Source organism: Penicillium concentricum, assembly GCF_028827145.1.
Source record: "Penicillium concentricum strain IBT 3081 chromosome Unknown utg000003l_segment0_segment0, whole genome shotgun sequence".
In the NCBI taxonomy this organism is placed as follows: domain Eukaryota; kingdom Fungi; phylum Ascomycota; class Eurotiomycetes; order Eurotiales; family Aspergillaceae; genus Penicillium; species Penicillium concentricum.
The window spans coordinates 1,460,210-1,480,149 of record NW_026622756.1 but is presented as its reverse complement, the minus strand read 5'-3'; the positions used below and the strand labels follow the sequence as shown (position 1 = coordinate 1,480,149).

General features: G+C 49.0%; 9 protein-coding genes across 9 annotated transcripts; 7 read left to right on the top strand and 2 right to left on the bottom strand.

Moving 5' to 3' along the window:
• Nucleotides 1-456: 456 nt before the first annotated feature.
• Nucleotides 457-1,767, top strand: N7517_008391 (isopenicillin N synthase family dioxygenase; the record flags this gene model as incomplete). The annotated part of the gene is made up of 6 exons (XM_056726121.1): nucleotides 457-597; nucleotides 647-799; nucleotides 857-937; nucleotides 988-1,374; nucleotides 1,433-1,612; nucleotides 1,663-1,767. 6 exons carry the CDS (start codon nucleotides 457-459, stop codon nucleotides 1,765-1,767), a joined length of 1,047 nt encoding a protein of 348 aa, XP_056576972.1.
• Nucleotides 1,768-2,046: 279 nt separating this feature from the next.
• N7517_008390 (FAD-binding oxidoreductase) lies at nucleotides 2,047-3,586 on the top strand (the record flags this gene model as incomplete). Its single annotated transcript, XM_056726120.1, has 3 exons — nucleotides 2,047-2,178; nucleotides 2,227-3,388; nucleotides 3,447-3,586. The coding sequence occupies 3 exons, from the start codon at nucleotides 2,047-2,049 to the stop codon at nucleotides 3,584-3,586; spliced, it is 1,434 nt and encodes a 477-aa protein (XP_056576971.1).
• A 1,384-nt stretch (nucleotides 3,587-4,970) lies between these two features.
• Nucleotides 4,971-9,032, top strand: N7517_008389 (P-loop containing nucleoside triphosphate hydrolase protein; the record flags this gene model as incomplete). Its single annotated transcript, XM_056726119.1, is given in 4 exon segments — nucleotides 4,971-5,058; nucleotides 5,116-5,278; nucleotides 5,326-8,623; nucleotides 8,637-9,032. The coding sequence occupies 4 exon segments, from the start codon at nucleotides 4,971-4,973 to the stop codon at nucleotides 9,030-9,032; spliced, it is 3,945 nt and encodes a 1,314-aa protein (XP_056576970.1).
• A 660-nt stretch (nucleotides 9,033-9,692) lies between these two features.
• N7517_008388 (purine-nucleoside phosphorylase) lies at nucleotides 9,693-10,946 on the top strand (the record flags this gene model as incomplete). Its single annotated transcript, XM_056726118.1, has 2 exons — nucleotides 9,693-9,821; nucleotides 9,873-10,946. 2 exons carry the CDS (start codon nucleotides 9,693-9,695, stop codon nucleotides 10,944-10,946), a joined length of 1,203 nt encoding a protein of 400 aa, XP_056576969.1.
• A 146-nt stretch (nucleotides 10,947-11,092) lies between these two features.
• On the bottom strand, nucleotides 11,093-12,564 carry N7517_008387 (SGNH/GDSL hydrolase family protein; the record flags this gene model as incomplete). Its single annotated transcript, XM_056726117.1, has 4 exons — nucleotides 11,093-11,669; nucleotides 11,716-11,826; nucleotides 11,894-12,330; nucleotides 12,388-12,564. 4 exons carry the CDS (start codon nucleotides 12,562-12,564, stop codon nucleotides 11,093-11,095), a joined length of 1,302 nt encoding a protein of 433 aa, XP_056576968.1.
• Nucleotides 12,565-13,760: 1,196 nt separating this feature from the next.
• Nucleotides 13,761-15,394, top strand: N7517_008386 (putative MFS transporter; the record flags this gene model as incomplete). Its single annotated transcript, XM_056726116.1, has 3 exons — nucleotides 13,761-13,968; nucleotides 14,018-14,080; nucleotides 14,136-15,394. The coding sequence occupies 3 exons, from the start codon at nucleotides 13,761-13,763 to the stop codon at nucleotides 15,392-15,394; spliced, it is 1,530 nt and encodes a 509-aa protein (XP_056576967.1).
• An 828-nt stretch (nucleotides 15,395-16,222) lies between these two features.
• Nucleotides 16,223-16,795, top strand: N7517_008385 (cupin domain-containing protein; the record flags this gene model as incomplete). The annotated part of the gene is made up of 1 exon (XM_056726115.1): nucleotides 16,223-16,795. The coding sequence occupies one exon, from the start codon at nucleotides 16,223-16,225 to the stop codon at nucleotides 16,793-16,795; it is 573 nt and encodes a 190-aa protein (XP_056576966.1).
• A 50-nt stretch (nucleotides 16,796-16,845) lies between these two features.
• On the bottom strand, nucleotides 16,846-18,014 carry N7517_008384 (zinc-dependent alcohol dehydrogenase family protein; the record flags this gene model as incomplete). Its single annotated transcript, XM_056726114.1, has 3 exons — nucleotides 16,846-17,315; nucleotides 17,372-17,818; nucleotides 17,876-18,014. 3 exons carry the CDS (start codon nucleotides 18,012-18,014, stop codon nucleotides 16,846-16,848), a joined length of 1,056 nt encoding a protein of 351 aa, XP_056576965.1.
• Nucleotides 18,015-18,421: 407 nt separating this feature from the next.
• N7517_008383 (glycerophosphodiester phosphodiesterase) lies at nucleotides 18,422-19,596 on the top strand (the record flags this gene model as incomplete). The annotated part of the gene is made up of 3 exons (XM_056726113.1): nucleotides 18,422-18,473; nucleotides 18,525-18,712; nucleotides 18,760-19,596. The coding sequence occupies 3 exons, from the start codon at nucleotides 18,422-18,424 to the stop codon at nucleotides 19,594-19,596; spliced, it is 1,077 nt and encodes a 358-aa protein (XP_056576964.1).
• Nucleotides 19,597-19,940: the final 344 nt, after the last annotated feature.

The window sequence follows — 19,940 nt, the reverse complement described above, 5'->3', positions numbered from 1 at the left end:
TCTTCGCCGGAATAACTTCCACAAATGATTTGAAACATCCAGAGTGACGAGTCGCCAAGGGTACGAAAGTTTCGATAGAAGACTCCGGTCTTGGCATTCAGAAGCGTTAAGGGGGAGGTTATAAGGTTTTCATTGACAGTTTCAGGAAGAAGCCTCTATCCCATGGAGTTTCAGAGTTGGTTATGAAATTTGTTCTATATAATTTTTTTTTTGTGTATGGTGGAGGCTTCAGCAATATGGGGAATATGGGGCAAATGGCGTGATCGCATTAATTAACGAACTCATTGACAACCCTCATCTTCCGATATTCAGCTCTTTGACACATTTTTGCATATCCAAGTCTGACCTTGGAATATTTCCTGCATATTCTTCACTGGCTGAGTAATCCCTGTACATCTGCATCTGCGGGGAAATCGAATCATCAAAACTTCACTTGCATCACTTGCAATAGGCGGAATGACAGAAACATTTTCATCCGTGCCGATCGTCGACTTTGCTCGGCTAAACGATCCTGTGACTAAAGATGAGGAGCTTTCGAATTTACGTCAAGCCATCTTCGTCGTCGGGTTCCTATATTTGACCAACACAGGATTAGAGGTACGAGCGACGAGCAATGTGGGTGACCAGGATACTGACCCAAACATAGAGTATAATTCACCATACCCATGAAAAGCTACCCGAACTCTTTGCCCTGTCAACAGAGGCTAAGGAGAAATGTAACATGATTAACTCGCCCTCGTTCCTCGGGTATACTCGCCTCGGTGCCGAAACCACTGCAACCAAAACAGATCTCCGCGAGGTAAGATTGTTTCCTTTTGGGAATGTGCTGCATTTCTCGGGCACTAATTTTCCGTAGCAATTTGACTTTGGCACCCCCGGCGTGAAACCCTGGACAGAACAGGACCCCTTTTGGCAACGGCTTGAAGGTCCTAACCAAGTAGGTAAAACCCCCTTTGGAGGCCCGTCCCGACCACTAACTCTCAATAGTACCCAGATTACCCAGGTGCTCAGGACCTGGTCGATGAATATATCGCGAAGACTGATAGCCTGGCGCAAGCATTCGTACGCCTTGTGGCAGAAAGCTTGTCTCTCCCACGGGAGACATTCGATGGCTTCAAGGGTAACATGAGCCGACTAAAGTTTGTCAAATACCCACAGGCTGCGCAAAACTCCCAGGGTGTTGGTCCTCACAAGGACTCGGCGGGTCTTTTTACCTTCCTGTCTCAGGACAACACAGGAGGACTACAGGTACTCAACAAGAATGGAGAATGGATCGACGTGCCTCCTATCGAGGGGAGTCTTGTTGTGAATATTCAACAGGGATTCGAGGCGATCACTGGAGGGATTTGCGCGGCCACGACACACCGAGTTATCGTATGTTTACCGTATCATTCACCACTGGACGACTTTTCTAACTCTCTGCTACACCTAGGCGCCCACTTCTCAGACCCGTTACAGCATCCCGTTCTTCCAGGGCGTGAGACTAGACTTGACTCTGGATCAACTCAAGGAATCCGCTGCTCACATCGTGCAGCGCATTCCGGCTTCCGATGACAAGAAGAAGCGGGCAGTTGATGTCCCGAGTGAATTCCTTTCTCCTTTATATTCTTGCGTGAGTGGTCCTGGTTTACCGATTTCATGCATGTGACTAACGGATCGCAGTTCGGTGAGGCTCATTTGAGAAATCGCATCCTAAGCCATCCGGACGTGGGCCAACGGTGGTATTCCGAGTTGTATGCGAAGTATTCTCAGCAGGTCCTCAAATAGTTTAGGAGAGAAATTTTGAATCAAAAGCTGCTCAACTTGAATATATATATATATATATCCTGCAAGAAACCACCATGGAACAAGAACTCATACGTGTGAACCAGAAGTCTTCGGAATTTCTAAGCTGGTTGGAACTCAAATACAAAATACAAACAAATTTGAAGGCTGTGCGCGAAATCTTGCCGAATTCAGCTTCCGAGATCCTCGCTCTTTGTCACACAGGGGAAATACCCACACGCGGGGTAAATTCTTGTGTCCACCATTTTCCCACTCTCAACCATGCCTGAGATCAATGCCATAGCCCTCGAGGCTCTGCGGAGCCGCCTAAGGACCGCGACTATCTATACACCTGAATCACAGAGTTACAAAGAAGTTCTAGTCCGCTGGTCAGACACTGGAATGAAATATGCGGTACGAAATGGAAGATAACAAACAAGAAGACCGACTGATAAGTTGCAGGGCGTTGTAGTCCAACCAATTGACGCGATCGATGTCTCGATCGCGCTGTCCTGGGCACAAGAGTATAGTATCGATCTTGCTGTGAAAGGCGGGGGTCATTCAACCGCTGGCACAAGCTCAAGCGATGGCGGCCTAGTGATTGATCTGTCGCGCATGAACAAGGTGACGGTAGATATCGAGCGGAAGACTATCACCGCCCAGGGTGGAGCGACCTGGAAGGAAGTCGACGAAGGCGGTGCAGCCCACGGTCTGGCGGCCGTAGGAGGCACGGTGAACCACACCGGCGTTGGGGGACTCACTTTAGGGGGTGGTTATGGGTGGTTGAGTGGACAGTACGGCCTCACTATTGACAATCTCCTGTCGGCGACCGTTGTTTTAGCCGATGGTCGTATTGTCACGGCCTCTGCCACCGAGAACCCCGATCTCTTTTGGGGGTTGCGAGGTGCAGGGTACAACTTTGGTGTTGTGGTAGACTTCACTTACCAGGGCTATGACCAGAAAGAGCCAGTGTACTCTGGTATTCTTGGATTCACTGCCGACAAGCTGGAAGGAGTCATGGATGCACTGAATCAATCCCTGGCAAAACCTGATACTTGTTTCGGTGCGATGAGCATTTTTGCGTTGGCACCAGATGGATCTGGACCGATGATTATCGTGATTTGTTTCTTCAATGGCTCACGCGAAGAAGGCGAAAAGAAATTCGCCAGCTTCACAGCCCTTGAGCCAGTTATGAATACCCTTGATATGATCCCATACCCTGTGGTGAACACCCTACAGAACCCGCAAGCGACCTACGGCGACCGAAAGTCTTTCAAGGGCATTTTCTACGAGCCGCCTTTGGATCCTAAGTTTGCCAGGATGATCTTCAATGATTTCATGGCCAAGATTCAGGGTGAACCAGATCTCAAGACGTCTGCCATCATTCTCGAATTTACCGACATGCGGAAGATTTGCGAAGTGCCGCTGACGGCAACCGCGCTGGCAAGCAGAAACCCTACCCAGAATGGTATCATTTATTTAAGATGGACCGACCCATCTAAAGACCTGGCGCACCGTGCTTGGGCACGAGAGGTTCAGGCTAAGTGGAAGGTTGAATTGGATGCTAGAACCAAAGACCAGGGTACTCATTCGAGCGTGCCTCAGTACATCAACTACGCAGAACGTGAGTCCACCTGAGACAACATTATCTGCATGTCAATAGATACTAATATCTTACCCAGCTGGTGACTCGGTGGTAAGCAATATCTTCGGCGGGAACCTCGAAAGACTGCAAGAGGTGAAGGCGAAGTACGATCCAAAGAATGTTTTCCACAAAATGCAGCCAATTCCAATGGGTGCATCCGCTAGCAACAAGGAATAGAGTAAGAAAGCACTTGGAATCAAGTGAACAAATGGGGCCATTGGCAACTTCTTTTTGATATCCTTTGTTGGAATCTTTGGTGGTTCTCTTCTGCCTAGCGAGAGTATAAAAAGAGGACTACAACAAATTGAAGGATGAGAATCCTGTTTAGCTATACGTAACACCATCATCCAAACCACTTAGATCCGTGCAAGAAGGAGATATTTGACAGCCTTCATAGTAATCTAATACTGGAGAGCATTATGTCACATGATCACCCATATTAGTAGACTTCCACACTTCCACAGTGTTGCTTTCCTTGAGCTGTGTTATTAGGCCGGCTGAACATATCAATTTCTGCTTTCTGTTCTTCGGCATCGTTTCTGACTAGGCCCCCAAGAGAAGATCATGGCATAAATACTTTTATGGAAGAGATATGTAAGTGATATATCACGCCAAGGATCGAGCCAAGATGTGTGAGGAAAAAGATCATGGGGGATAGAATCGATAGCTGTATTCGACGGAGAGTGGATCCTAGACGGAGTAGATCTAGAAAATATCTACGGAGTACGGAGCACTACTACACCTACCAGATTAGTTTGTAAGATAGGTCTACAGAGTATAGCGCATCTACTATTCCGTACATAAGTACCAACTGTGGGGCGCCAGATCTGGTTTCAGCTGAGGACCCATAACATTCTGACCAGCCAATTTTGGGTGCCAATCAACTGGATATGTATGCATTCAAAGTTCAAATATAACGAAAACTACTACATACTAATAGCCCTAGAGGCCTTTCTATCTTTTCACCAAAATTCACCAAAATTGAGGGTAATTTATTTAATTTATCTAAGGCTCAGATAGTATAACCGACCAAACCGGAGTGCAAAGGAAAATCTAGTTTAGTTGTGTAATTTCCCAGCTCGACAACATGCCTGCATAACTAATAACTCAAATGCAAGATAAACCACACTACCACCAAAAGCATACCATCTCTATATCATAAACTGGTCAAAAACGAATATCAGACAGTCAACTTCGTGAATCGAACTTGAAGATTAGGAGGCGGGGTAGTAGCAAATAGCCCCGATAGACGAGCATCAGAATCATCTATCAGCTCAATGTGAAATCGTTCAACTATCAAAGCAATCTGGCGTTCTCACACTAACTTCCATGCCTTCTAACAATACGTCAAGGTCATTATTAACGTGGAGAAAGCTTGGAGTGCGGCAAATACAGATACTAACGCACTGGCCGGGTAAGGTGCGCTTGACCCTCTAGGCCTCTAACGATGGAAGATGCACATACATTTTTAGGCGCCTAGGTCACATGATAGTGAGGCTGAAGATGGTGCGTTTGGGAGATCAGACGGTTGATCCAACACACAACTTCGAGCGTATTGACTATGACTTCCATATCAGCTGACTTTAGTGGAAGCACAAACTCGGGGACTCAGGTGGGAGTTAATTATGGATCGATCCATCTGTCCCAAGGTAGGTTTCACAAAGCCATCACCTGGGCACTAAGGTCAGACTAATCATTTATTGCAGGCCTAGAGCGAGAACGACCAGAAATCCCACCTCCACCTGGATCAACTGTTCCCTTCGTTCGTGACCCAGACTTTGTCGATCGTGGAACACTGCTCGGCCAAGTATGCGAGAAAGGAACGACACCAGGAGCTCGGATAGCGCTTGTTGGGCTTGGTGGTGTGGGGTAAGTGGAGATGGTCTGCAGATTGGTCATTGCTAATACATCGAAAGAAAATCTCAACTTGCGATCGAATGCTGTTACCGAATCCGAGAAGAATCGCCTACGACGTGGGCGTTCTGGATTCACGCAGGTAATGCCGCTCGTTTTGAACAGAGTTGCCGAGATATCGCCGACCGAGTCAAGATCCCGGGACGGAGGGATCCCACCGCGAATATTTTCAAACTCTTTCACGACTGGCTTGTCGATGAGAGAAATGGAAAATGGGTTCTGATCCTTGACAATGTGGATGATAGTCGCTTCCTCCACGAAGTTCCGCCGCTCCCCCAAGGCGGGCAAAGTAGTCACAGCGGTGCACCACCACTCTTCACATACCTCCCGATTAGCCTCAACGGGTCAATGATCATAACATCCCGAAGCAAAGGCGCAGCACTTAGCATGGTGGAAGACAGCAATATAATTACGATAGAGCCGATGGATCCGTCACACGCAACGATGCTGTTTGAAAAGAAGCTAGGAGCCCAAACCGAGAAAGAAAACATCATTCAGCTCGCTACTGCGCTTGATTATATGCCACTTGCGATCGTGCAAGCTGCAAACTACATCAAGCAGAGAGCGCCACGGGTTTCGGTGCCACAGTATCTCGCAGATTTTCAGAAGAATGACCATAGGAGAACAAGGCTCCTAGCGCATGATGCGGGACGGCTGCGTCGGGATAGGGAAGCGAATAACTCCATCCTTATTACGTGGCAAATATCCTTCAACCACATACAGCAAATTCAACCAGCAGCAGCCGACCTTTTGTCACTTATGAGTTTCTTCGACCGCCAAGGCATTCCTGGCACTCTCCTTCAACATCAGCCAGCGGAGGAAAGTGGTGATAAATATTCGAAAGACGAGAATGAAATATACGACTATGATGAGACGACTGAATCGGACTCTAGCGTGGACGATGACTTTGAAGAGAATATCCTGGTATTGAGAAATTACTCAATGATTTCGATCGGCGTGGATGAAGCCACTTTCGAAATGCATCGGCTCGTGCAACTTGCTACGCACAAGTGGCTTGAGCACCATGGACAACTCGAACGTTGGAAGCAACAATTCATCGAGATACTTTATCATGCGTTTCCGATCGGAAGTTTTGAGAACTGGCCTGTATGTCAGCCGCTCTTTTCACATGTACAATCTGCTGTCACGCAACGGCCAGATGAGGAAGGCATGTTGCAAAAATGGGCTAGCCTAGTGCATAGAGCAGCATTCTTTGCGTTCACAAAGGGAGATGCCATCGAGTGTGAGAAGATGGCAGTCTTGGCTATGAAAACAAGAACGAGATTGTTTGGTCCAGATAATGAAAACACCCTTCATAGTTCTGAAATTGCCGGGCTAGCATATTCGCTTGGCGGGAGATGGAAGGACGCAGAAATTTTGCTGTTACAATTGGTGAACGCCCGCAGCCAGGTACTCGGGTCAGAGCATCCCGACACTCTAGGCAGCATGAACAACCTAGCATCGACCTACTACAATCAGGGGCGGTGGAAGGAGGCTGAAGAGCTCTACGTGCACGTGCTAGAGACCTATAAGCAGGTACTCGGGCCAGAGCATCCTGACACTCTAGGCAGCATAAACAACCTAGCATCGACCTACTCCAACCAGGGACGGTGGAACGAGGCTGAAGCGCTCCAAGTGCAGGTGCTAGAGACCTATAAGCAGGTTCTCGGGTCAGAGCATCCCGACACTCTAGGCAGTATAAACAACCTAGCATGGACCTACTCCAGCCAGAGACGGTGGAACGAGGCTGAAGCGCTCCAAGTGCAGGTGCTAGAGACCTATAAGCAGGTTGTCGGGTCAGACCATCCCGTCACTCTAGCTAGCATAAACAACCTAGCATCGACCTACTCCCACCAGGGACGGTGGAAGGAAGCTGAAGCGCTCCAAGTGCAGGTGCTAGAGACCTATAAGCAGGTACTCGGGCCAGAGCATCCTAGCACTCTAACTAGCTTAAACAACCTAGCATCGACCTACTCCAACCAGGGGCGGTGGAAGGAGGCTGAAGCGCTCCAAGTGCAGGTGCTCGAGACCCGTAAGCAGGTTCTCGGGTCAGAGCATCCCGACACTCTAGGCAGCATGAACAACCTAGCATCGACCTACTACAATCAGGGGCGGTGGAAGGAGGCTGAAGCGCTCCAAGTGCAGGTGCTCGAGACCCGTAAGCAGGTTCTCGGGTCAGAGCATCCCGACACTCTAGGCAGCATGAACAACCTAGCATCGACCTACTACAATCAGGGGCGGTGGAAGGAGGCTGAAGCGCTCCAAGTACAGGTGCTCGAGACCTATAAGCAGGTACTCGGGCCAGAGCATCCTAGCACTCTAACTAGCTTAAACAACCTAGCATCGACCTACTCCAACCAGGGGCGGTGGAAGGAGGCTGAAGCGCTCCAAGTGCAGGTGCTCGAGACCCGTAAGCAGGTTCTCGGGTCAGAGCATCCCGACACTCTAGGCAGCATGAACAACCTAGCATCGACCTACTACAATCAGGGGCGGTGGAAGGAGGCTGAAGAGCTCTACGTGCACGTGCTAGAGACCTATAAGCAGGTACTCGGGCCAGAGCATCCTGACACTCTAGGCAGCTTAAACAACCTAGCATCGACCTACTCCAACCAGGGGCGGTGGAAGGAGGCTGAAGCGCTCCAAGTGCAGGTGCTCGAGACCCGTAAGCAGGTTCTCGGGCTAGAGCATCCTAACACTCTAGGCAGCATAAACAACCTAGCATGGACCTACTACAACCAGGGGCGGTGGAAGGAAGCTGAAGCGCTCCAAGTGCAGGTGCTAGAGACCTATAAGCAGGTACTCGGGCCAGAGCATCCTAGCACTCTAACTAGCATAAACAACCTAGCATCGACCTACTCCCACCAGGGGCGGTGGAAGGAGGCTGAAGCGCTCCAAGTACAGGTGCTCGAGACCCGTAAGCAGGTTCTCGGGCTAGAGCATCCTAACACTCTAGGCAGCATAAACAACCTAGCATGGACCTACTACAACCAGGGGCGGTGGAAGGAAGCTGAAGCGCTCCAAGTGCAGGTGCTAGAGACCTATAAGCCGGTACTCGGGCCAGAGCATCCTAGCACTCTAACTAGCATAAACAACCTAGCATCGACCTACTCCCACCAGGGGCGGTGGAAGGAGGCTGAAGCGCTCCAAGTACAGGTGCTCGAGACCCGTAAGCAGGTTCTCGGGCTAGAGCATCCTAACACTCTAGGCAGCATAAACAACCTAGCATGGACCTACTACAACCAGGGGCGGTGGAAGGAAGCTGAAGCGCTCCAAGTGCAGGTGCTAGAGACCTATAAGCCGGTACTCGGGCCAGAGCATCCTAGCATCGACCTACTCCAACCAGGGACGGTGGAAGGAGGCTGAAGAGCTCTACGTGCACGTGCTAGAGACCCGCAAGCAGGTTCTCGGGTCAGAGCATCCCGACACTCTGATAAGCATGAACAACTTTGCTTATATTTTGAGGTCATTAGGTCAACTTGATACTGCTGTACAAGTTATGACACAATGTGCCCAGCTCCGCAACAGATCATTAGGCCCTGGCCACCCGGATACAATATCCTCAACCTCTGCTCTAAATGACTGGGGTCGCATTGGTAGCTCCGTGTCTACCAAATCCAGCGGTAACCTTTGCAGCGGTGCATCTACTGAAAATCAATTGGCGAAACAGACTCAGGCCACTTCCACAGAGCCCTCTGGGCTCTCGGATTAGCATGCTAGTCCGCAAATACGCCAGCCTATGATTTTTCTTGGTCCCTCTTCTACAGAACCGTTTAGAACCTGATTCAATTAAACCAGTTGTTCCTCGGCCATATCTTAGGTCTTTCGCATAATACGTGAAATTATGCCAACCAGGGTTCCTCATGGTTGTAACTACATTTGGTATACTGCGTAGTAAGTTTCAGGATAGGTTTGGAGAAACATATTTCGTGTCTAATTTCGAATACCATTGTATCTCATCATATGAATCTTAGAGTCTGGCAAAGATGGAATAATGCACTATACTTCGAACGACCGTGATAATCAATTGTTCCCCATTCTCTCTCTTAATCTTCGATATTAAAAGTCTCGTCTGTCAAATGCTGGATTCATAAATTAAGAATTTCTACTATCTTAGATTCAGAAATCTTTAGTTTTTGTATCATTGCTTTCAAGGTTTCTTGGGGCTTTCATTCGGGAGCTAAGGCGATCTCGGGAGTCTCCCGAGCTGATGTTGATCTTGCCCTAATCGGGTACCCAATATATCCACTGATCGGCGATGGTCCATCCGTAGTGTGAAAGACGCAAGGAACACAAAATCTTCGCTCTTTAAATAAAAGGTCTCGCCCCGTGCAGGAATAGAGCTCCAATTATAACTGCACATTTCCTCACCATGCGCCTCCTACAAACTTTGACGGCCTCGTTGCTGCTCACTAGCAGCTCACTATGCGCTGGAGCTACTGGGATCGCCCAGAATGATCACAGTGGAGCAATTACTCCTAAGGTGTTTATTGTGTCAATGGTAAGCGCTTCTACCAAAAAGAAATGTAATGTCACTAATAAATTATGACAGTTCGCACCTGAAGCCGAAGCTTGGTGGAACATCCCCGAATTCGACTTGCTTTCCCACAATATCACCATTCCTGGTCTCTCACCTCTATTCCCGGACGTTCACTGCACCGAGGACTATGAAGTTTGCCAGCTCATCACTGGAGAAGGCGAGATCAATGCTGCTGCTACTGTGACCTCCGTCGCTTTCTCCCCTCTGTTCGATCTCACACAAACCTACTTCTTCGTCGCGGGCATTGCCGGCGTCAACCCTAAGAAAGTCACCACTGCATCTGCAACCTTTGCCCGGTATGCAGTTCAAGTCGCTCTGCAGTACGAAATTGATCTCCGCGAGCTTCCTAGCAACTTCACCACCGGATATATCGCGCAAGGCACCAAGTTCCCAGGCCAGTACCCGACCAGCATCTACGGCACAGAGGTCTTCGAGGTAAACGCCAACCTGCGCACGATTGCCGCCAATTTCGCGCGCAAGGCAAACCTGTCCGACTCCACTGTAGCCCAGGCCTACCGCGCCCGCTACAAGACCCCCAGTGGGAAGTACAAGGCTGCCACCTTGCCCCCTAGTGTTGTTGAATGCGACGTTGCGACCACCGACGTGTACTTCAGCGGCAATATCCTCGGCTCGGTGTTTGAAAACACTACCAAGGTGTTGACTAATGGAACGGGTGACTATTGCGCAACCGCACAGGAGGATAACGCCACCTTTGAAGTCTTGCTCCGATCATCGATCCACAAGCTGACTGATTTCTCCCGCATTATCGTCATGCGCACTGCGTCGGACTTTGATCGCCCCTATCCCGGTGCTTCAGCGACGTACAACCTCTTCCAATCCTCGGAGCAGGGCGCATTTGAGCCCGCTATCAAGAATCTCTATGTTGCTGGTATCAAGGTCGTCGAAGGTATTTTGGACGGGTGGGATGAGACTTTTGCTGCTGGTGTCGAGGCCGATAACTACATTGGTGATATCTTTGGTTCTCTGGGTGGTGCTCCTGACTTTGGCCCTGGACGCAAGCAGGCTCTGATCGGTGGTGGCGCTTACAAGCGCAATGTTCAAAACCGCTTCAAGCGTCGTGTTTAAAGTTTCTATCTTTCTGCCGAAACGTTTGAAGCTTTCCTTTGTTCGTGATTTGAAAACTATGTACTTATATTTGCATTTGTGGACAAAAATCTCGGAATCATTCTTCTGTCATTAGCCTTTGAGAATCATCATGCGATTTTCAATTTTCACTCGAATACCGCGAGAGGAAAATATTCAGCCAAAGCTTGATACCCCGCCACAGTAGGATGAAGATGATCTCCCGAATCATATTTTTCCAGCAACTGAGATGGCGCATGTGGATCCCTCAACACACGGTCAAAGTCCAGTACCGCATCAAACACATCACTTTCCCGAATAAATTTATTAATTCTTTGACGAGTCCTCTCCCGCACGGCACTTGAGTAAGGCTGCACATAGTCAGAGCTCGGCGGCGAGCCGAACGGCGTGATAGTAGCACCAAATATCGGAATGCCTAGAGCATGCACCCGTGTCGCGATCTGTTTATATGCCGCAACAAGTTTCTTCTCAATCTCCGCCTGCGTGGCTGCATCACTATCGGCGACACCGATATCATTGACACCTTCGAAGATCATCGCATATCGCACTCCAGATTGTGCTAGGACGTCCCGATCCAGACGACTGATCACATTTGGACCGAGGCCATCTTGTAGGATTCGATTTCCGCCAGCGGCTTGGTTGAGAATGGCGACTTTTGACGTGGGTTTGTGCTTTTGCATTCTTGCCAGTAATAGATCCGGCCAACTACATTCATCAGCTATAAACATGCACTGTAAGACGGGCCACTTACCGATCATTGCCATTTGTAGTGCTTCCTCGCCCATCAGTGATACTGTCGCCAATGATCACGAAGCCACTAGACTCAGAAGATAGCAAAGCCTCTACCCCACTCATAAAGTACCTGAGATAGAGTTTAGATACAGGTTCGCATTTAGGTTAGTTGAACGGCTTGCGGGAGAGAAGCTCACCAATGATCTGTGCTTTGAACAGATGAGTCCGTGAGGTTCTCTGCGCCAGTCCAATCCCCCAAAGCCAGGTATGATGTCGTTCTACTTCCAGGATGACCAGTAATAGAGAAGCCTTTCTGTCCCTCTGCAAGATATATGTTGAGCATGAGAGCTGATTGGGCCTCAATGGGGAACTTTATTGGATCAGACACAACCAGTCCACCGTTCGGGATCTCCAGGTCCGGGCTTCCATCGAAGAATACAGTTTTCAATGTCTTGGTTTGTAGACCACTGACTCCCACCTTCTGTCTCTCTGGTAGACCGATAGTCACTTTCGTGATCCTGAGATCGTTTGGCCCAAATGCATTAGAAAGTCGAATACGGATCTCCTGTGCAGCCAATGAAACTTGGAGGGTTTGACGAATTGTAGTATTACTGAAGACAGTGGTGGATCCATTCTGACTCCACGGTCAGTATTGAGACATTGGTTACTATGACAATGGCTTTCAACTTACAAATGGAACAGGGGGTAGATTAGCGGGCTCGACCAGCTGGGGCATTGTGGTCCATATATTCACCCAGTGGGAGTCTCTCGCCTTGCCGTCATAGTTTTCTCGGGCCAGCAAAGGGTAAGATGATACTAAACTCGCACATGACAGAGCGATTAAAAATATAGATCTGAGTTGAAACATAGTCATAGTCGTGGCAGATAGTTGACCAACTGGTATAAGAGTCACCTTTTTCCCCACATTTCAAACTCCAATTTATAGCCATTTACCTGAGGATTTTGTCCGGATAATGTGGGTAAATTCTGTTCAATAATTTTCCTCATATATTGCCCCGCTGCATATACTCTCCGTGAAGACAAATTGCGGGGAAGTGGTTAAATGCAGCTATTCTTTTGGCGACATCCTGGATAATTGGGTAAATGTCGACATCCTGAAGAATAATAGTGGATGACAGATGTAGAAACAAAGGTGTCCCCGTGATTTATGTTGCAATATCTCCGCTAAGGCCGCGATGACGTCCACGCGCCCCCTGGGGTGTCCATGAAGAAACAAGGATATATAAACCTCAGATCATCCTAAGCAGTCGCTCTTCTTGGATACAAGGTATATATTGTCTTCGTATGGTGCTATTGCTCGCTGAAACGATATTATTTTTCAATTTAAGAATAGTAAGTAAGTGATTCGAATTGGGACTAAAAATGTAATTTACAATCCTGGGACGATTGCGCCGCCTGGTTGCAACGAATGCCCTAATATATCTTGAAGAAAAGACATAGAAGTTCAAATAAAGTTCAAGTCCCTGGGAATTCAAAAAAAGCTTGGGGAATTTTCTAATCAAATCTGCTGTCATATTCCACGGTGGCTTAATGCGGTGAGGTCATGCGACGGATGCAACCCTGCTTTCCACGCCGGAATGGGGATCCACCCCCTAAGTTTACAGTTTCCAGATCTTCTAGTCCTAGAAATATCTAGAACAAATTTCAGAGCAAGCGTAAATCGGCGAGACACTATCTGCTTGAGCTATCAAGGGAGAGAAAGGGGCAGCTGCGATACGAACATATACAACAATCGGGATATAGGATTCAAATCTTTGAAGCGTGCGAGAGAGGTATCTATCATTTCCCCGCAGATAAGCCTGTAGACAGCCCATAAAGCCCGAATGCGACCGTCTCAGTTGATCTTTACCTATTCAGCTGAAGCTTGATGCGGAGAAACGTGGGGGTGCTATCCATGCATGGGCGATGCAACATTCCCGAGGTCTTCTTATCTAATAGAACAAGGGATGTCACCTCTCTTTTGATAAGAGGAAGCTAGTATCGGAGCTTATAACTTTGACTTCGCTTCCTATATTTCTTTGTCTATAACAAGGTGTATACAACATGACGAGTCCAGCGCGCGCACCGTCGCCTGATGCCACAATGAAGAAAACAGACACAGTGGGCACTACTGAAGAGCCCAGCATGCTGAAAGGCTATGGCTCTGTCCCGGGTGTGATGGACGAGGTGACCCGAGTCGTCGACCACAAGGCTGAACGGCGTCTCTGTCGGAAGTTTGACTATCGCCTGCTCCCTATCCTAGCAGTTATGTGTAAGTCTGGGCAATCTTGTTTGACATGCGGGGAACTAACTAGCGACAGACCTATTCAATGCCCTAGACAAGGGAAATCTGGGAAATGCAGAAACTGATGGAATGAGCAAGGGTATGTATGATCCTCGATCCAAGCGGCAGACACTTGAGACTAATTAGACGGGCAGACCTGAACTTCAAGCCAAATGAGTACAACCTCCTACTATCGATCTTCTTTGTTCCTTTCGTGATCTTCGCACCGCCCTTCTCGATGCTTGGAAAGAAGTTCAGTCCGGCGCGCGTACTTCCAATCCTAATGTTCTCATTTGGTTCCTTCACAATGCTCTCTTCGGCCGCCTACAATTTCAGCGGTATGTTCGCCTTGCGCTGGTTCCTGGGTATGTCCGAGGCCGCATTCTTCCCGCTCGTCATCTATTACTTGACCACATTCTACCGTCGTGGCGAGCTGGCTCGTCGTCTGGCTATTTTCTATGCTGCATCGAACATTGCAAACGCTTTCTCTGGACTCATCGCATTCGGAGTATTCCAGATCGAGGGATCTAATATCCCCAATTGGCGCTATCTGTTCATTATTGAAGGCGGCGTTACAGTCCTCTTCGCTATATTCGCGTTCATATATCTCCCACGGAGCGCCGCAGAGGCAAAGTTCTTGTCTGAGGAGGAGAAGGCGCTAGCTTTCCACCGAATCCAAGTCGACTCTAGTGCAGTCGTCAATGAGGAGTTTAGCCTCCGCGAGGCCCTTGGCATCTTCAAGCATCCCACTACATACGCTTTCTTGTGCATTGAAATCTGTCTCGGTGTACCGTTGCAGGGTGTTGCACTTTTCATGCCGCAGATCGTTGGACGGTTGGGTTATCCCACCGTCAAAACCAACCTGTACACCGTTGCACCAAATGTGACAGGGGCAGTAATGCTGCTGATACTCGCCTTCTCCTCTGATTGGACCAGACTCCGATCGCCATTCATTATTCTGGGTTTCCTGTTCACCTTCGCGGGGTTCATGATCTATGCATCCATTGACGATGTCCAGAATGAAATACAGGTCGCCTACTTCGCAACTTTCATGATGACATGGGGAACGTCCGCTCCATCCGTCATGCTCAGCACCTGGTATAATAATAACATCGCCCACGAGGGTCGCCGTGTACTGTTGACGAGTATCGGCGTACCACTAGCTAACTTGATGGGCTTGGTGAGTAGCAACTTGTTCCGGAAGCAAGATGCACCCAAGTATATGCCCGCGCTGATCAGTGTTGCTGCATTCGGTGCTACTGGCGCTTGTTTGACGGCTGCACTGGCATTTTACATGTGGCTGGATAATAAGCGACGCGATCGTCGTGATGGAGTTACGATTCGGGCACGGGATATTCCGACGGAGCGAATGAGAGACGGACCGGCATCTGTTGAGTTCCGGTGGTTCTTGTAAAAGGATGGTCGGACGTCATATCTGTACTTAGTTCAGCGAAATGAATATCAATCTGTCCATAATACACTGCTGCCCTTTTCCCCGCGAAATCTCCCCGCAAAACGGAAAGCGTGGGGGTTTCTGGGGTAGAGGAGCCTGTCTAGCGATTGTTTTTCCTCTTTTGGAATATTCAGGGTCCGTGCCGTTAATTCAGGGTTATGTAGCATTTGGGGTCGGGTGGACAAAATTGGGGTTGGAATAAGTCAGCGAAATTCGTTAACCTTGGAGGGACTCGGTATAGAGCAACCGAAACTATATTAAACCAAAGTTACTCCGGACTCCGGACTCCTTTGAGATATTCAACTAATCCAAATCTCCTTTTAGTGCCCAGCCCTGGAGGCGTGCTTGGCGTAAGATGGTGCCGGTACCTACCCGTGGACCAAGGTAGAGAAAGAATCATGAACCTACCTCGGACCAGGGCATCGATGTAGCCGAATATCTCTGGTGCATTCCTCTCTGTTTTCCCCTTTAAGTAATCAATCTCACAATCATGAGCCATTAGGCCCGCAGTGTCCGCCCAAAATGGCAACCCAATTGCCAATCTTTCAATCAGATCTGATGTGTACAAAAAGTAGCTTTCGAACATACCCACATCGAACAAGGATGTGCGCTTCTCATCCAGCTCACCGGTGTACGAGCTGGTATGCAACCTGCCCCGCATCACGTGGACCAAGGTACGTGTCTGGTGGTGTCGACATCACTATAAAACCATCCGAGAGGCCTCACGTTGTACAATTATCTGATTTCAACAGTTTGACACCTCCAAACACACTTAACGCCATATAAACAATGGCTTCCAATACCAGCCAAATGTCGCCTTTGCGGCCCGTCACTCGTCATATCACAGGCCACAACGAGGCCGGGAGAGCAGTAATCCATTCCTCGACACCGGCTGAATGGGAATCACTTGAAGAAAGCAAGATGGCTTTCAATGTTGTTTACACGACCAAATTCCCTCCAGATCTCAACAATGATGCGGATATCAAGACCCACGAGACATTGACACAATCGAACGAGCTGGGCCTCGTCAACCCTGGTGGAACCGTATGCCGAATTGTGGACTTCGCCCCGGACAACCTTGTTGTAGTGCACCGGACACAGAGTCTCGACTACGGCGTTGTGCTTGAGGGGCAGATTGAAATGGTCTTGGAAGATAGCGAGCCAGTCATCATGAACCGAGGGGATGTTGCGGTACAGCGGGCTACGATGCATGGATGGCGCAACCCCAGCAAGACGGAATGGGCCCGTCTCCTGTTTGTGCTGCAGGATTGCAAGAAATTGACGGTAGCTGGGAAGGAAATGGGAGAAGACCTGGGAGTTGCGACTGGAATTCTCAAGCCAAGTGGCAATGATCAGAATTGAATGTTCCCACATAATTTGACAATGAATTTCATTTTTAGAGCTTCAAGGCTCTATTGAATCTTGATGACTACCTTGCCAAAGTGGGTGCCGCTTTCCAGGAACCTGAATGCTTCTTTGGCCTCGGCAAACGAAAAGACCCGGTTTACTACTGGATGAACCTGAGTATTCTCGTAGAAACGGATCATCTCTTCGAACCGATCCTTGGGACCGTTAATAATTCCTTTGAGGGTCACCGTCCGACGGAGAGCCAGCAGATTCACATTCAGGCGGTCATCATCAGCATCCATCTTGCCTGAGACATAGCCAATACAGTTGATCAATCCTCCGAAGGCGATACAATCAAAGCTCTTCCGCAGTGTTTTGGCGCCGCCAACTTCCAAGATGATATCAGCGCCATGGTTCTCAGTCACCTTCATCACTTCGGCTTCCCAGTTCGGGTTGGTGCGGTAGTTGATAGTAAAATCAGCACCTAGCTCTTTAGCCTGGTCCAATTTCGCATCGGACGAGGAGGTGATAATGACTGTTTGCATGATCAGCGTTTGCGTCCAATAAAAGGTAATAAATCACATTGCCCACCCTTTGCGCCAGCGGCCTTTGCAATCTGTAACCCGGCGATAGCTACACCACCAGTTCCCTGGAGCAAGACATATTCGTCCTTCCCGCCACTCTGGCCCATCGGACGCATGCCGTTGATAGACATCCACGCCGTGACCGAGGCGATGGGAAGCGTAGCCGCCTCCTCATCAGACATGAAGCTAGGCGCTTTTACCAAGCTGTAGTCGGGGAACACGCGGTGGGTTGCAAGGACACCATCCTGCGGCAGCCCCAGACTCCTGCCGAGCTCTTTTTCGGTCACTTGGCCCGTTTGATGATCGGGGAGGAAAGTCGAAAGCACCCGATCGCCGACTATCCACTTGGTCACCCCAGATCCAACCTGCGTCACCACTCCACACATGTCCGAGCAGGGCACAATGGTGGCATCCTGTTCGGCGGTTTTGTGATGCTTATACTCGCCCTTGGTCACTTTGAGCAATTCGGTCAGCCTGATTCATGCACTTCTGGTCTTGGCGGGCGACTTACCTTCCACATCGCGGTAGTTCAGAGAGACAGCTCGTATCTCTACCAATACTTCGCTCGGCCCTGGTGCGGGCATTGGAGCTTCGGTCTGGCTAAGGCTGTCAATGCCCTTCAAGGGCGTGATCCATTGTCGAACGGCCATTTTTTCGATTGAAGAACAATAATTGAGAAGGATCGTAACAAGTCAAGAATTGAAGCAGGTTATAAATCAAGTTGGAGAAATTTGGAGTATGGATCCATCATTGAGACCTCAGGTGGGGCTCTGCAGGCCTGCAGGAGCTGAGTAATCGAGGTATTCGACCTCGCCAACTTCTCTCCAAGACACCAGGGCTGCTTTCTCTCAGTGGATAACCCTCTGAATATGTCGAATGCTCATCCCGACCATTTATTCTTGTCGCACATGACAGAAATGCAATTCCAGTCAGCAAATATGAACAGTGCACAGTAAACCGTGCGGCGGGGCCTAACTCCGCCAAACTCCGATGCCCTCCCTCTTCGATCATCCGATCTCCATTCTTCTCTCCACCAACTCTCACAACACCTCTCAAGATGGGCGACGCATCACCTCTAGCTCTAGAAGAGCATACACATGAAATTCCAGGTACACAACCCTCCATAATAGGCGTTGTCAAGCTAACTCATTCCCCGCAAGCACATTTCCACCACTCACCGGTTACCCACGCCTTCCCGCGGTTACCTCAAGCCATCGCCCACCGAGGCTTCAAAGGCCAATATCCCGAGAACACATTACTATCAATCGATGGAGCGATCCGGGCAGGAGCTCAAGCCCTCGAGCTCGACCTTCACATCTCCCGCGATGGGATCGTGGTGTTATCACATGTAGGCACACACACTCCACGATCTAGGACCACGCTCATCGATTCAAGGACGCAAGCCTCATGCGCTGTTACGGTATCAAGAAAAAGGTCATCGACTGTGATTGGGAGTATTTGAAAACTCTGCGAACTCTACAAGCGCCCCATGAACCCATGCCCCGGTTGGTCGATGTGTTGGAATACCTAAGTCAACCGGGTCGGGAGAATTTCTGGATCTTGCTAGATATAAAGGTTAGCAGTTCCTCCCATTCAGACAGTCTGTCTCAGACGATTAACATTCGACCCGCTTCCCAGCTCGCAAACGAACCCTTCGATATAATGGAACGAATCGCCAAAACAATCGAGTCAGTACCCATACCCGCGATCGGAACGGAATGGCACCGCCGAATCGTTCTCGGCTGCTGGTCTGCACGATACCTACCCGCGCGCACACAGCATCTACCACTATACCCAGTGACGCTAGTCTGCGTCGACGTGAGCTACGCGCGCCAGTTCCTCCAAGTACCGCTTATATCCTTCAACATCAACCAGATGATCCTGATGGGCCCGCTAGGACGAGGTTTTCTAGACGAGGCGCGTGCAGCCCGACGTAAAGTGTATGTTTGGACCGTGAATGCGCCGAATTTAATGCGTTGGTGTATCCGACACGAGGTCGACGGAGTGATATCCGACGAGCCCGGACGATTCCGACAGGTGTGTGAGGGGTGGGAGAAGGAACATACTGGTGTACTGGGTGTCCCTAATCCCAATTTAGATCGGATCCCTTTGAGACAACGGATTGAGATCATTGCTGTGGCGCTTTATGTTATTTGCTTTGGATGGATCTTGAAGCGGATGTATCTTGCTCCGGTTGAGAGACTAGAGTTTGAAGAGCGCAAGTCGAGATAGTTGTATAGCGCGGTAAAGTATGATGATATATTAATGGCTAATGATATAATGAGGCATGATTTGGATTATTGAAAGTTGGAAAAGAAATATGTCTGTTAAACTTGTAAATCCTGTACAAGAGACAACCAAACGCCGAGCCGATATAGAGTACATTAGATACATTTCGGCATGAAGAATCAACAAAATACACCCCGGATGATGGCCCAAAATCAGAAAACATGCCAATGGGGCATTTTCAAAACAGAAAATAGCCCCGATGCAAGGGAAAAACAGACGATCAACGCCATTGCCAGCGAAAGTTAAATGGGTGAGATAGCATAGAGGGTATATCGCGATATTTAAAG